At 39.2% G+C, this 15,290-nt stretch overlaps 1 protein-coding gene across 1 annotated transcript; it reads left to right on the plus strand.

Moving 5' to 3' along the window:
* Positions 1 to 517: 517 nt before the first annotated feature.
* Positions 518 to 14,603, plus strand: CLSPN (claspin; the record flags this gene model as incomplete). Its single annotated transcript, XM_010015247.1, has 24 exons — positions 518 to 647; positions 1,166 to 1,624; positions 2,277 to 2,440; positions 2,802 to 2,891; positions 3,118 to 3,190; positions 3,715 to 3,823; positions 4,410 to 4,960; positions 5,976 to 6,167; positions 6,996 to 7,177; positions 7,696 to 7,898; positions 8,184 to 8,248; positions 8,646 to 8,851; positions 9,319 to 9,479; positions 9,576 to 9,802; positions 9,995 to 10,106; positions 10,798 to 10,879; positions 11,197 to 11,291; positions 11,864 to 12,028; positions 12,124 to 12,245; positions 12,489 to 12,616; positions 13,100 to 13,202; positions 13,854 to 13,936; positions 14,124 to 14,285; positions 14,490 to 14,603. Coding segments are annotated over 24 exons (3,978 nt in total), but the record flags the coding sequence as incomplete, so codon positions are not given.
* Positions 14,604 to 15,290: the final 687 nt, after the last annotated feature.

Consider the following 15,290-nt stretch of genomic DNA (forward strand, 5'->3'; position numbering starts at 1 on the left):
ATGCTGGGCGCCGTGGGGACCGACCGTGGGGACCGACCGTGGGGCTGTGGTGGGGACCGCAGCGGGGCCGGTGTCCCCGCTCCCCGGAGGGTGTCTCTCCATAGTCCCCCCTCCCCGGGGCACGGGAGGGGCCATTCAACCGCAGAAGAAGCCGGCACATCGGGCTTGGGCACCTTGTCGTGGAGGAGCCTTTCTGAAGATCCTCCTCAAGTCCCTTTTTGATTAGTTCAGGTGAAATGCACGCGTGAGAGAATGAAGTTTGCACTGTAACGGCTTTAATAATCAGTGCGGGTCAGCTGGTTTGTGGACTCTCTTTTTCTTCCTGTGTGCAAGCTGGCCTTAAGTATTAATAAGTTGTCATAATCTCCCTTCGCATAAATACCAAATACTACTTACGATGGTAATGTGTGTCTATATAACTGCATAAGGGGTTAGCCAAGGTTTTGGAGTGAAGTTCGGTGCCAGGAGTCATTACAATATAACACTATAGTAAGGAAAATCTGATTTTGCTTTGTAGCTTCCATTAGAAGATTTGAATTCAGACTTGCAGAAACCCCTCGATAGTGACTCTGACAGCGGCCAGGGCAGCTGTGAAACAGCCTCTCGGGGTCTCCTCAGCAAGGGGACAGTGTGTCCTGATGACAGAGGTCTGTAGTGCTTCCATGAATTGTGCCTGGTAGTTGTTACCTTCAATGATGTGTTTTCCAGTTTACAAATACCTTTTCAGGATGTTATCATGGTTTAACCTGTAGGAACCCAAAATGCCACTTTTGTTGCTCAGGACGTGGGCAGAGATCTGTAAGTCTCTGAAAACACTTTTTCTGAGGTACAGAAAGGGAAATGTTAAATGGGATGTGGGTCTCTTAATTGCTTATTTCCCTTCTTTTTATTTGCTTAACCTGTGTAATGACTTGATTTTACTAGTATTTCAAGGCAAGTCACTATCAGTGAAGGGTTTTTCAGCTTTGCCTTTTTCCAAAGGTTAAACACCTATAAACAATCTGGATCAATTATATACAGCCTACAGGGAGAAGGGGATTTTGAAAACTTGAGTTCAAGCTGATTTGCTTACTGATGTGTAACTTTATGTTGAAGTGGTTGTTAATTAATATGTGGCATTTTCCTCCCTGTAGCATGCATCATTCCTTTTTATATATTTTATCAGATTCAGAGGAAGAGATTTTTGTACGTAAAAAGGCAAAAAGCAAGAAGGTGCTTCAGGACAGTGAGAGCGAGGATGGAGATGATGGTGGCTCTTTTGTGCAGAGTGGAACTCCAGGCAAAGAGAAGGAAAATGGGGAGGAAGAAGAAAACAACACAGCCCAGAGGAAAAAGAAACCTCATCGGATTCGCCAAGGCCTGTTAGATAGTGAAGATAGTGACACTGCTGACCAGCTGCAGGCTGAAAGCCTTGAAACAAGCAGGTCTGTCTTGCCTGAGAATGAGTTGGAAGAGGAGAGACCCCTAAAATCTGGGAAAAAGTTCAGAAAACACAAACAGCTTAAAGGGGATTTTGAAGAAGAGACAACAAAAAATGCTGTAGGAAAATCAAGAAGAAAAAAAGAGAAGGAGAGAAGAGCCGAGTCCATTAAAAAGCTGAAAAAAGAGAAGCAGCCTAGCACAGCGGTATGTATTTTGGTAGAAAATCTGAGATTTTCTCAACGAAGTTATGTTACTGCATTTGGCTGTTAGACTTCAGTGTTCCAGTATTGCTGGTATCCACATTACCACAGCAGGTGTGGTATCCACAGAACACCACAGGGAGCATACCAGTTTCATCTGCAAAGAAAGTGCAAACCCCAGTGCTTGATGGTTTTATGTCAGTGAGCGCATGTAAAGCTGGGCAGAAATTTTTGGAGTTCTTTGGGGGTTTGTGACATGCACGAACTGCTCTGATCAGGATTTCAGCTTTCTCTGTGTCGCTGTGTTTCTGGAGGAAGCTTTGGGCTACTTTCAAATTGGAATTCTGGTCTGGATAAACAGCTGGTTGGGAGGTTGCATATTGTTGCTATTTATAAAATGCATATTTCAAGTGTTAATTTATTCCCTCTGAGCCATTTTGGTCTTCAGTCATTATTGAAATTCCCTACTTACCATACACATAGGGAATGCTGCTCCAGTAGTGAATATGACTGGCTTGCAGGGCACACAAGATGCTAGATTAAACACGACATGTTTTTTTCTAACCTCTTTCATCAAGACCTTTTGAGAGTCAAATTAATGTTAAAGAACTGAAAGGGATCTTCTGGAATTAATTACATAAATATTTTATTCTTATGGCAAGCATGTAGATAGTCGTGAGAGGTATCCTTTAAATGACAGTGGATGTCTTCTTGATGACAAAGAACTCTTTGATAATGGCTTAGAAGAGGAAGACGAGGATGAAGAGTCAATAGAATCAATACGAGCAGCAGTGAAAAACAAAATGAAAAAATACAAGGTAATATTTGCTAGTGATACAAGATTGTTGGTTATTAGTGGGAAGTCTTGTACCTGAACGTGTGCTAAAACTCTTTTTGATGATGGTGGGCTTCTACTGCTATGACAGAGGAGAGAACAGTCCTTTGCTTTTTGTCCTTGGAGAGATGTTGTCCTGGGAAGTTATGAAGATGATGCTATAGCAGGAGCTTTGGAAATCTGCCATAAGCACTGTGTGGGATTTGTTTTGGTTTATGAGAATACTTGCTGGGTTTGCTGACCAGGGATGGTTCTGTACCCTTATTTCTTACCTCTGACTTGTTTGCCTTTGGTAGTGCCTGTGTATCTAGACAACTAAATCAGTTTCTTTTTATGCACTGTAGAACAAAGAACGATTTCCTGAGGATGAAGGCTACAAACATGTATTTAATGATGAGGATGAGGAACCTGTAATAAAAGAACCAAAAAGGAAGGTGAAGTAGTATTCTTTTTAAAGTTTTCCATTGTTGTAGCGACTCAAATGTGTTTTGTATGCACACTGCCCAGTAGCTCTGTTGATTTGCTGGTTTTAATTTTCCCTTTTTTTTTTTCTTTTTTTAACTGGCTGCTTTATTCTACTCCTTTCTCTTTGAAAGGGAGAAATATAAACTTAGTCCCATATTTTGTTTTCTGACTTCAGAAGCTTTTATTTCCTTTAAGGAGCGGAAAGCAGCAAGGTTGAGTAAAGAAGCCATTAAACAACTGCATAGTGAGACCCAACGACTTATTAGAGGTAAAACTTTGTATGTAGAGGGGTATAAACTATTAAAAACGGGGGAGAAATTGAAAGAATTTACTTGAAAGGTTAGAACCTTTCACCTAGCATGAGCTCTTTAGGGTTGAAGGGAGCAAGGACCCTATTTTTATTCAAGGACATGTTAAAAGGTGTCTTTGTAACTAATGAAAAAATATAATTGTGCAAACGCTTGAGCCTGTAAACTTGTGTAAAGTTAGTGCAATCTTTAGAGCTTGATAGGCATGTAGTAAAGTTAAAACTGGTCCTGCCACCCTGATACTAACATCACAATTTGCTGATGAATCTATGGAGATGTTGTGAATTTGGTTTTCAAGACTGTTGCAATTGGCACTCCTTCCCAAACAGCAGTGTTTGCTGTATTCAGGTTTAAACTGTGCTGTTTGTGCCTAGTCGGATGTCTCTACTGCAAGATACTTGTCAAGCTTGTTTGAATTTCAGAGATATCAAATAAATGCCTTGGATGATGTTTTAAATGTTCTTTCACCTCCTCTCCCTGGTAGAATCATCAGTGTCTCTCCCATATCATGTGCCTGAGGCCAAAAGCATTCATGACTTCTTCAAGCATAGACCTCGACCGGTATGTCAAGGAAATGCCATGGCATTACTGAAGTAAGGACTTAAACCTTCCTCATATCTTTTTCATAATTTTTGAGGCTAACTAGACTTGCTATAGGTGTTGTACAGGCATACACATGTGCTCTGTGGGTACAGCCACAGCCTTTTTCTGGTTTAATTTTAGCTGTTGCTTTGAATTTAATTCTGTGAACACCTGGAAATTAGGAGTATGTCACTGTTAATATAAGGGAATGCTCCACTCCTGGTACAGTTGTACTATTGAAGTAATCAGGGCCTAGTAGTAACTCCAGATGAAGTAATGCTCATGCAAAGTTACTTTAATGTGGTTCAGACTGAGCCCCAACATTTTACTTGGAATAGCTCTTCTTTTGAGTAATGTGAGTATTAAGCTACTATAGTAACTAAATGTAGTATAGTACTAAATGTCACTAACTAGTACAAACTCTTTACACTTTACACTTCCTTATCTCCTCAAAATGAACTTTCTCACACTTTTGTCCTACACCTCTTCTTGCACATTAATGACAATAATTAGAAAATTATTTCTTTCTCATGGAGTTTGTTCTCATCCTCTTTTTCTGTTTCACAATAGCCATGGGTGATATATTTCTCTTGTTAGGTCTGCTAAATACCAGCTATCCCTAAATGAAGAGCCTGCAGACAGTAAGAACTTGAGCACAGATTGCAAAGATGGACAGATAGAAAGTGATCAATCAGCAGCTAATGAACCAGAAACAATTCTTGGCAAAGATGTTGGTGTTACTGTGAACAAGCCTCTTGCTGATGTAGGGAAGAACTTGACAGAAGACTGTGCTGAAAAGCCCCAGCAGGACAGTGATGATTGTGAGACAGTTGGGACTGTACCAACTGATAATACAGAAGAACAGTGCTCTGACTTCCTAAGCAATGATCGTCGTGAACAAAAAGAGAATGAAATTCCTTTAGCAGTTGATGGAGCTGCCCTTGAGCAAAGCGCTGAAACAGCACCAGATGTACAATGTGAAAAAAGCAATCAACAAGAGGAGCCTGGAGTGGTGGCACAGCCTGAAAAAGTGAGGAAGTCCAAGTTGGATAAACTTCGTGAACTGGGAATAGACCCGTCCATCAAGCCAAGAATCAACTCTGGCAATGAATCCTTTATAAACCTGGATGAATCTGATTCAAGTAAAGGTATCACTTTTATTGTTGCAATTGTATCACATCAGTCCAAGTAAGCAGAGTTAATCTGACTTTAACTGGAAGATCTCAGATTTTTTCAGGCCTGGTCTCTGTCCTGTTTAGGTGATAGGACAGGCAAGCACGTTCACTTATGGATTCTTTGCTTGATGTTGGTATCCCTCTTCTTTCAGCTGATGCTTAAAAGGGAAGTTGTGAGTCTTTAATACTTGAAAGCTTGAAGGGCTGCTCAGTGATAACTATTTAATGGTGAATGGTTTATTTCCATTTTGCCACTGTGAATTATGTTGGTATGTAAAGCACATGGGAGCATATTTTCAAATGGCTTCAAAACAAAACATGCAGTAATTATCTGGAAAGAAAAACTGGCCTGTGTTCCGGAGTGTTTACCACTGACTTTATTAAAAGTCAAGGCTGGATAGCAAGCAAAAGGTTACTTTTGTAGCAAGAATGGTTTTAATGTCTTTTTAGGCACTGGAATTTGAACATTTGTTCATCAATATTAAATAGTCGACCTTGTTTCAGGGAAAGATAGCAAATGAATAGGCAATTTTGTAATTCCATTACATCTATTATGTATTAAAAGATACTAAAGGGTTGGATGCTACTTCCATGCATGGGGGAAACTGATCTCTGCCGAGAAACAATGTTTTTCTCAGCCATGGGTCTGGTTTTAGGTACTTGTGTTAACAGAAATTTAGAACTGGAAGACTAGTCTGGAAGTGAATTGGTCTTATGGATAAACTGTGGTTAATAATAAGGTAATTTAATATTAACTAATAGCAATTAAGTGCAAGTTACATCAGAAATATTCTGTAATGGTTTATTGTTTTAGTAGTCAAATAGAATGGGTTTGCAAATATTTTAATAAAGAATTGGAGTTTTTAACTAACTTCCTTGGAGGGGGGAATCTCAAGGCCTACTCTTGACACATTAATATTCAATGCTTTTAAATGCTATAAAATGAATTTAATTTGCATTTTAAAGTTTAATTAATATGTATTTAAAGAATTAGAAGCCTTGAAAGCACGTTTCTTGAAGCACACTCTTCAAACGTCAAAATCCAAAGTTGAACGGACCATAAACATGAACATTATTCGTAAGGAGACGACATCTGAAGGAAAAGAGGAACTAAAGGCAGATGTGGTCCCAGCAGTGTTAGCTGCAGAGAGCCTGGATGGAACAGTCCACACCAAGCCAGGTTGGTGTGGGAGAAGTGATGATGGTTGAATTGAGAAACTGGCTTTCCCTCCTCCTCCTCTTATTTTCCCCCTTTCCCAGTGTTGCCCTATGAAATACAGGTGGAGGGATCTACATCTGTGAAATTAGGGTGTTCTCTCTAATGAATAGCCCTGTTTTAAAAAAGAATCTTGAATAGACCTCTTAAATAGCACTGCCCAGTATAGAACAACCTCAGTTAGATCTTTGTGACTGGTTCTCTGGATTTCTTCTCTGTACGAAAATTCTCTGTGCCACAACAGCTATTCACACTGTTGGACACCCTCTGAATCAGTGCTCAGACCTCTGAACTGTTACCATTTATTAGATATCTCATACTGCCTTATTTCTATACTGCAGCTTCTAATAGAATTGTGTGTATTTGCAAACAGAATTTGCATGTGACTCTCCCATAGTATCAGTTGGAAAAACAAATAGGTTCTTTGGCCGGCTTTATGAGCATGTGTTATTTTTAGCTGCTCTTATTTCATGTGCACATCTGCCCATGGCAACTGGCTGCTCTTGTTCCCAAAAGAGAGTGGAGAGACAGATTCTATTCTCAGTGTGCTGCACTAGTGGAGTTTATGGATAATGAGGAGTCTTCATAATTCATGAGATTGTGTTGTCTCTACATTGAGCTCATTGAAACTGCTCCAGCTCTTACAGCTGTCAGATCAATTCATAAAAACATTTAAACCCAAGTAACTCTTCCCTTCTTATGCATGTAGTTACGCTTGATTTGGATGCTGGAAGGCAGTGAGGTTAAGGATTCGCTGTCGCACATCTAATGGGTTCCTTCACTTCTGTGCAGGTGAAAAGCTCCAAGCGCTGAAGGCTAAACTCCAGGAGGCCATGAAACTCCGCAGGACTGAGGAACGCCAGAAGCGGCAAGCGTTGTTTAAACTGGATAATGAGGAGATGTTGGAGGAGGAAGAGGAGGAGGAGGAAGAGATGACAGATGAGTCTGAAGAAGAGGAAGAAGGCAATCATGAGGTCTGTAGGCAATATTTTTGCAGAACATACAGCTTCTCAGTTCTGTTGCCTCCCTCCAATGAAATGAGACTTTTGTATGTTAGTAATAGGGAAACTGGGAGGGTTCTTCCTAGAAGCTAAAAAATTGCTGTAGTTGGCATGTTCGAGGTTTGGATTGTCTAAAACTGAATTTATTCATATTTTCTTTTCATATTTCTTTGCTTAAACAGTACCAAAACCAAATATAAGTGTATAAAACAACCCTTCTCTTTTTATATATCCTTGGCTCATTGCTAGCAGGGGATAATCTGAGGACACCTGCCCAATCTGGGGTAGGATTTGCCTTTCCTTTTGAAAAAGGATCAGAATAGCTTGGCTGTTTCAAGCACCTCTGTGTCAGTTGTCTGAGTGGAATAAGTGCATGTAAGAACTGTGAATGTCACTCAGCTTCATCCTTTGTGTTAAAATGTTTTCTTGAAAAGAATGCAAGGAAGCTGACAGATCAAAGAATCTCTGCTGTGCTTGGGGATGTGTTTTAGAATGTGGAATTTCTGCTTGGTGAAGCAGAGGGGGATAATGAAGATACAGAAGAGAAACATGTTGAAGACTGTGATAAAGAAACTGACAAAGAATCAATCGATGGAGAAAAGCTGGAGAAATCCGTGCACAGTGATTCTGTTCTCAAACCACCTTCAACAGAGTCTACATTGATGCTTTTTAAGGACAGCTCCTCAAAAATGGGGTAAATAAACTAGGCTTTAAAAATGATGCCTGAGCATTTTAAAATTTACATTTGAAATACACAGGTATTCTTAGTTAAAGTACTTCTTATAGGTATTTTCAGTAGTTACATGTGCATTCATATATATTTGCTTTAAAGAACTTAATGTCTGTAGCTGTTGTTTAGTGGAATAATTGAAGTGAACCAGATGTATTTTGGTGTGTTACCTTATGTTTTGCCATTAGGTTTGACAATCATGTTCATCTTGTGTATACTGACAAATGTATTTTGTTTAATGAATTGTAGATATTCTCTTCCTGATGAGAAACTTGAAATGGAAGAAGCGGCAGACAAAGGACCTACCAAGTTAGGTAAATTAGAACTGTTTTGGTAACTAGTGCTTTTTTTCTTTCACGTGGCACACACAGAAGCTTCTATTTGAGATGGTATTTGATATCTTTGTTATTTCATCACCTGTATAGTTATACAGTATAATTATAAAAGTTTAGACTGGCAAAAAAATGGGAGGGCTTGAAAAAAGCTAGAGGAAAATAAAGCTCAGAATAATACTGAAAAACATATAGAAACAGTCAGAAATCAATAAGATGAAATTCACTAAGAAGTGTAATACGCATCCTTTGAAGAAAGAAATCCAACATGAGCACAAGAGAGTGAATTTCTAGCAAGGTGTCAGTGTTGCAAAACAGTATCTTTAGGTTTTACTGGATCACAAAAGTTAAGCACTGTATTAATAACTTTTTTTTCCAGAGGATGATGATTCGTTTTCCTTACCAACACTAGCAAAAGAGAATAGCCATAACAGCAGCTTTGAGTTGATTGGCTCCATGATTCCATCATATCAGCCCTGTAACAAACAGACATCACGTGGAGGGAACTTCTTATCTGCAGCAGGAGGTTTCAGGTCGCCTTCACCAGGTTTTTTCAAAACAAGCTTCATCAGCTCTGCTTCCAAGGTAAGGTTCAGAGGCCTGTTCCTATCATATATTAACTCGGTGGGTAGTGATTTTATTGTGCCTGTCAGATCTATGAAAAAAAGTAATACCAGAAGGCAACATCTAGCCAAATACTCCTATGTGAGTAAGATTTCAGAAAAGTAAACTGTCCCTGGAGTTTAAAATATCTCTGCACTGGAAAGGATAAAAATGACATTATAAAAACTTATATTCTAAAACATCAAAGAAAAGGTGCTGTAATGTGTTTTTTATATCTAAAATATGTACATTATAAATACTTTTTTAAGCATACTTACATGGGCTACACAACAGTGAGCTCCTGTGATTTATCAGAGCAGTCTGGACATATTTGATTCCTGCATGGTGTTAATCCTTTAAAATAGCTTAAATGTTTTATCCCATTTTTGCTTTTGAATTCTAGGCTTGCAAGACAAATGACTTGTATATTTGTATGTTCCTTTGACTAGAGCTCAGGAAAGACATCTGAGCCCTCTCTTCCCATAGAAGATTCCCAGGATCTGTATAATGCCTCTCCTGAACCAAAGAGTTTATTACCAGGGGCTGGGGAGTCACAGTTTCAATTTTCTCTGGAAGATGACACTCAGAGCCAGCTGCTTGATGCAGATGGGTAAGTAATAGGTGTAAAGCATGGTGTTTTGTGCCCCTTAACAGAAATAGGACATAGAGACCAGCAAGAGCTTTCTAACTACAGCCTTTCCTTCAGGTTTTTGAATGTTGGACAACACAGGAATAAATACCAGTCCTCCAAGCATCAGCTGACCCTGGCTAGTATGGATGAGAATGCGATGGATGCCAATATGGATGAATTACTGGATTTGTGTTCTGGAAAGTTTAGCAGTCAAGCTGAACACGAGCCAAATACCAGCAGCAACAAAAAGCAGAACATGGAAGAATTGCTCAATCTTTGTTCAGGAAAATTTGTGTCTCAGAGTATGTCTTGAATTCTGTTTTCAGCTTTGCTTGATTTGCAAGCTTTATGCTAAGGAACTAATGCCAAATGTGGAACTTCTGAGAGCATTAACAATTACTTCCCTTTGTGGGACCATGCTAGGATGCTCTTACATTGGAAGAGTAGAAGTATATCTGTCTGATAAGTTGCCATCTTATTACTTTTTGTAGCAGGTTCCCCAACATGGGCATCTTCAGTATCTTCCAAGGCAGAAAAAGACAGTGACGTAGAAGATCCAATGGCAGAAGCTCTAGCACTATGTTCAGGCTCCTTTCCCACAGACAGGTTAGCATTGTTCTTCCTAAAATCTGCAAAAGCTTGCAGTAGTACTTGTCTTATTTCACTCTTAATGTGTTTTTATGTTCAACTTCAAAATGCTGTAAGCAAAAGCGTGGTCTGTTTTGGAGGTAAAGGAGAGGAATAGTGCAAATTGGCACTGAATTGGCAGCATGTACCATTTCCCACAGTACTGTGAAGGGAAATTCTGCTTCGTCTTTCACTGATAGTAAAAAATGCTGAACTTCCCTCAAACTGAGACAACGTTGTTAGAAAGTAGGACTTTTGGGTTCTGTTCTGGGCTGTTGCCAAACTGCTGGAACCAAATCTAAGTTGGATACTTGCACTTTTTCCATTGATTAAATGAGAAAGGTATATAGCTGCCTAATAAAAGGATAATGAGGCTTAACAAATGGGAATGCTAAAGGGATGGAAGAGGAATTTTAAAGGGAAACAAACTCAGAAATTAGTACTTGTCCCATGGTTTCTGCAAGTGAAGACCTGAGGTCTTAAAATACCACTTCTAGTGGGGATTTGGGGCACTTAAAGCTAAATACTGCTGAGAGACTGTAGCTCTTTGAGCACTCCCAGGTAATTGCTTGATAGCAGCTGATGTTGAGGTAGAAACTTTGCTATGAATGATTGCAAAGCCATCATTGGAGGTGAAAATGTGTATTTCTTTCATTTACTTTTCCCTTAGGGAAGAGGAAGATGAAGAGGAGGAAGAAGAACTCGGTGGCTTTCAGCTTTTAACAGATGACAATGCCTTCGAAAGTGAAGAGGTATGAACTGATGGAGCAAGGCAACTGCTGCAGCATTCTGACTAAGAGAATTCCATTTATCTCCTTAGTTTTTTAATTATAACCATCAATGCAAAATATTGATACTTCCATATCAAGCTACTGAAAGTACTTTAAGAGCAATGTTTGGATCATTTTAAAAATCTCCTTAATATTATGGTATACTGGATAAAGCATCATAGCATAGCAAATCCTCTGAAAAATCTCTGCTGGTTTAGTTTGTGTTATTGATTGAAGAGCAAAAGCAGCAAAGCAATCCACTTCCAGAAATCTATTCATTCCTGAAAACTCTTTGACAGGATGAAAAAGATGGAAACAGTGATGGTGAAGCAGCAGAAATGAGTGATGAAGAAGAACAATTGTTGAGACATAGACGAGTCTTGAAGAAAAAATTGTAAGTAAATCTTTTTTGTATCTTAATTGTTAGACAGAACAGAATATTAATAGCACTAGGAATTTAGTCTGTAATTATTCCATCCTCAGCATTAGTAGCTAATGATTATGTGATGTTGTCTCTGGTTGGTTTGTTTACTTTCGTGCTGTTGCGTTGAATGAGTTTAACTCTGCTGGTGGATTATAGAGGAATTCCATTATAATTTTCATTATAGATGGAAATCAAAAGACAACAGTGAAAGCAGTACAACATTTTTTTTTTTTTACCAAGAAAAGGGATGCAGGAGTATTGCTGTCATTCCTCATATCTTAAGATATTTTTTTGTTCTAGTAAGTAAAACATCTAGTTGGAAGTTATCATTGCCATCCCATTTGGTAGGCAACTGGCAAGGAATGTGGTGATGATAACTTGGAGCGCTGCATGTTGGCAGGCTGTGCATGTTAGATGTGCAAGAACTAAAGTAATTTCTCATTTAGGATATGTTCTATGTCAGAAGATAAATCTTGCTTTCAGAAGGTTTGTGTGATGACTATTGGTCGGCTGAACTGAACTCTTTTAATGTGCTTTTATAGAAGACTGCAGGAGTTCATGGAAGATGAAGCAGAGCTGTCGGGGAGTGATGTGGGAAGTGAGGATGAATATGATGGTGAAGACCTCAATGAGTATGAAGAAGAGGTTATTGATGAGGAGCTCCCTGATGAAGAGGAATTAGAAAATCAAGTACAGAAGTTACACATGTCAGTTACAGTATTAGCATGTATTTTTGTGTGTGGAGTCATGGCTCTTGGCTAGTCAGTTGGACTAACCCCCTCACTTTCTCCGGTGTTGACAGGAAGGCAATGCTAGATGATGACAAGCGCCAGTTACGCCTGTACCAGGAGAGATACCTCATTGATGGTGACCTGCATAGCGATGGCCCTGGCAGGATGAGGAGATTCAGATGGAAAAACATAGGTGTCTTTCTAATCCATAGTTAATAGATGGGGGTGAAAGATTGCGAAGAGTGTGTGTGCAGATGAAGTAGCTCTCAGTAGTCCTCCAGAAGTAAAGAAAGGCTTTCAGAAATGAACTGGGGAGAGGATGTCTGGTTTTGGGGTTGTTTTGGGTTTTTTTGCTTGCTTGGTTTGGTTTGGGGTTTTTTTGTGTTTTTACGTATTTTATGCCTCTTTTAAAATGGATGCTTTTTTCTCTGTCTAGATTATGATTCACAGGTTGACTTGTTCCAGAGAGACTCAGATAATGATGATGAAAATGAACAATTTGATGAGACAGAAGTGAAATGGAGGAAAGAGCGATTTGAACGAGAACAGTGGCTTCGTGAGCAGGTATTTGTTACCTTCAAGAAAGACATCTTGCTTAGTGTTTATACCTTAGCTAGATATGAAATTGCTAGCTCCTCAAGTTTCAACTCTAGAAACAATACTGTTCCTAAATATGTCTCTGAATTCATCATGAATTCTACTCTTCTATGAATATTGGACAAAGAGAAACTAATTCAGAAGGGAGAGGCCAAACAAATACACTCTGAAACAAGTCAGCTTCAAAGCTGGACTAAATCTGCTCTGCTGCTTCATGTTTTGGAAGTTTCAGTGTTAGGTCAGATTCATCAGCTGAATGTGAGGCTACAGGTTTGCTGTTCATGAATAGGATGATAAAGTATCTGAGAAATTGCAATACATATTTACAAAGTAAATAAAAATTAATATATTAATTTACATAACACAAAGACTTGGTCTACGTAAAATACCAAATGTTTGTTCTTAATATGAACTTTTTCAACTTTACGAAGTGTTTTCTCTCTGCTACAGAAGGAAAAAAATAAAGAGCAGGAGGAGGAGGAGGAAATAGGTGAAGACAGCCAGTTCATGAAGCTAGCAAAAAAAGTAACTGCCAAGTCCCTACAGAAGAAAGGTAAGCTTACTTATTGAAGTGAAAGTCAAATAAGAGAGAAAAAGTTCAACTTTCAGTCAGTACTTGTGGTCTCCAGGAAAACAGGCCATGGATCAGAAAACTCATGTCTAGTTTTCTTATACCAGTCCAAGCTTAAGTCTTCCACAACTTGGAAAGCTGAAGGTGTAAAAGTATGAAAAATATGCAGCTGCAAGGTGGGTGATAATTGTATGTATTTACATCATAAAATATTATGTTTCTTTTTGAAACAAATGTTGTAGAATGGAAACACATCTTTGTTTAGTCTTTTAGTCTTCCTTTGCTTGCCTGTAAGTTGCAGAGAAGTGGATTGTTAGTGACATACAGCCTAGCAGCTTCTCCAAATACCTGTGACTTAAGGAAAACTGTATAATGTAGTGAAAACTAATTTAAGCGTTCCTGGGTTGTGGCAAAAACATGACTCAAGAGAAAAGCTGTTTCAAGACCATATTTTCCCTTCTGACTGATGGAACTAATTGCCCGTCATCTCTGTTGCATGGCTCATATTATAATTTGATGCAGATTCCCATACACACAGTATTTACTGCCTGTTCTCAATTTTTGCAGTTCAATATAAAAGTATAGCCTTCCAGATGAAGTTCAGAACCTGACATTTTCCTCTGTCTTTCTTAGCAAGCCCAGCAGTAGTGGCACAAGACACAGCGCTGTTACCCAGGAACCCATTTGAAGCATTCAGACCAGCCCCTGACGTCCAGGTTGGTGATGGTTCTGAAAAATGGCATTTCCAAACCATGTCTGTAGAACACAGCAGTCAGCTGCCCCTAGGTTCTGCCCATTTCTAGTTTGTGTAGCAGGGGTAGTTTTTCTACTAAGAGTAACCTACTAGAAGAGCTGCCTTTTCCTCGTGTGAGTGGTTTAACGCAGCATTTCTTTGTTCTTCAGATAAAAAGCGGGTCTCTATTGAACAGACCTAAAGCCGTCCTTCAGAAACTAGCAGCAATATCAGATCTTAATCCAAATGCACCTCGAAATTCAAGGAATTTTGTCTTTCATACACTTTCCCCAGACAAGAGTGAAGAGGCAAAGGAGAAATCCAAACTTCAGGTAAAGATCGGTGTGGAATGTGCTGCCACTTGTGTAGATCATCTGAACGTACAGGCACAAAGCACTGCCAAGCAGTTAAGAGCATTGCTGTTTTAAATATTCCCCATGGTTTCCTAGTGTGTGCTTTTGCACCAAATAATTCTCTCATAATTCAGAATTTGAACTTTCTGGAGATTTTATATATTCTAATCTATCTTATTGTAGGTGAAGAAAAGAGGTCCTTCTGCAGTAATAACACCTCTGGCCAAGCGGTCTAGGGTGGACAGCACAGAGGAAACAAGTCAAAGCCGAAGCATATTCCAGTACTTGGAGAGCTGAGTATTTCTGTTTAGGGCCAGAGGTTGTATCTGGTCTCTTTGCCAGCTGTGGTTTATCTTGCAAATCTGCCAGCAAGCATCAGGAAGGTAAACAAGTTGCTGTATGCTCTTGAGCTGTCACTTAGTTCACAAGTTCCAGTAATTTCCAGGCAATGGTTTTGTTTATTCCCCTTTTTTCTCAGTTCTCTGTGGCAAATGAGAGCACAAAATCCATGCTTGGTTTGGAATGAAATGCTAACTTGGTCTTTCCCAAGCTTTAAGGAAACTTTTACACTACCTTATACTGTCCTCACAGAATCTCACATGTATCAGTGGTATCACTTCCATCTGAAAATACCATTGGTGTGACAGGTATGATGCAGAAATGCTGCTTAAAGCACAGATGAAGGAGGTATGTCTGCAATTTGGGGTAGGAGAAAGCAGTGTTAACTGTCGTGGGACATACGTTGTTTACACTTGCAGTATGAAGCTGCCTATGGCTTCCTCCAGTGTCTTACTTTCTCTAATGCTAAGCATTTATTAGCTTGATGTTTTAAGAAGCACTAATTTATATTTGAAATGTATACTTTTAAAAAAGGTCCTGGTCTTTTATGAGGCAGTTTAATAATGATTTCTTTCCAAGTTACATTCATACATGTGTGTATGTGTGGGGAGAGGGAAAAATGTGAATAACAGGTGTGGGAGAGGA

Source organism: Nestor notabilis, unplaced genomic scaffold (genome assembly GCF_000696875.1).
Source record: "Nestor notabilis isolate BGI_N333 unplaced genomic scaffold, ASM69687v1 scaffold20805, whole genome shotgun sequence".
Lineage (NCBI taxonomy): Eukaryota > Metazoa > Chordata > Aves > Psittaciformes > Psittacidae > Nestor > Nestor notabilis.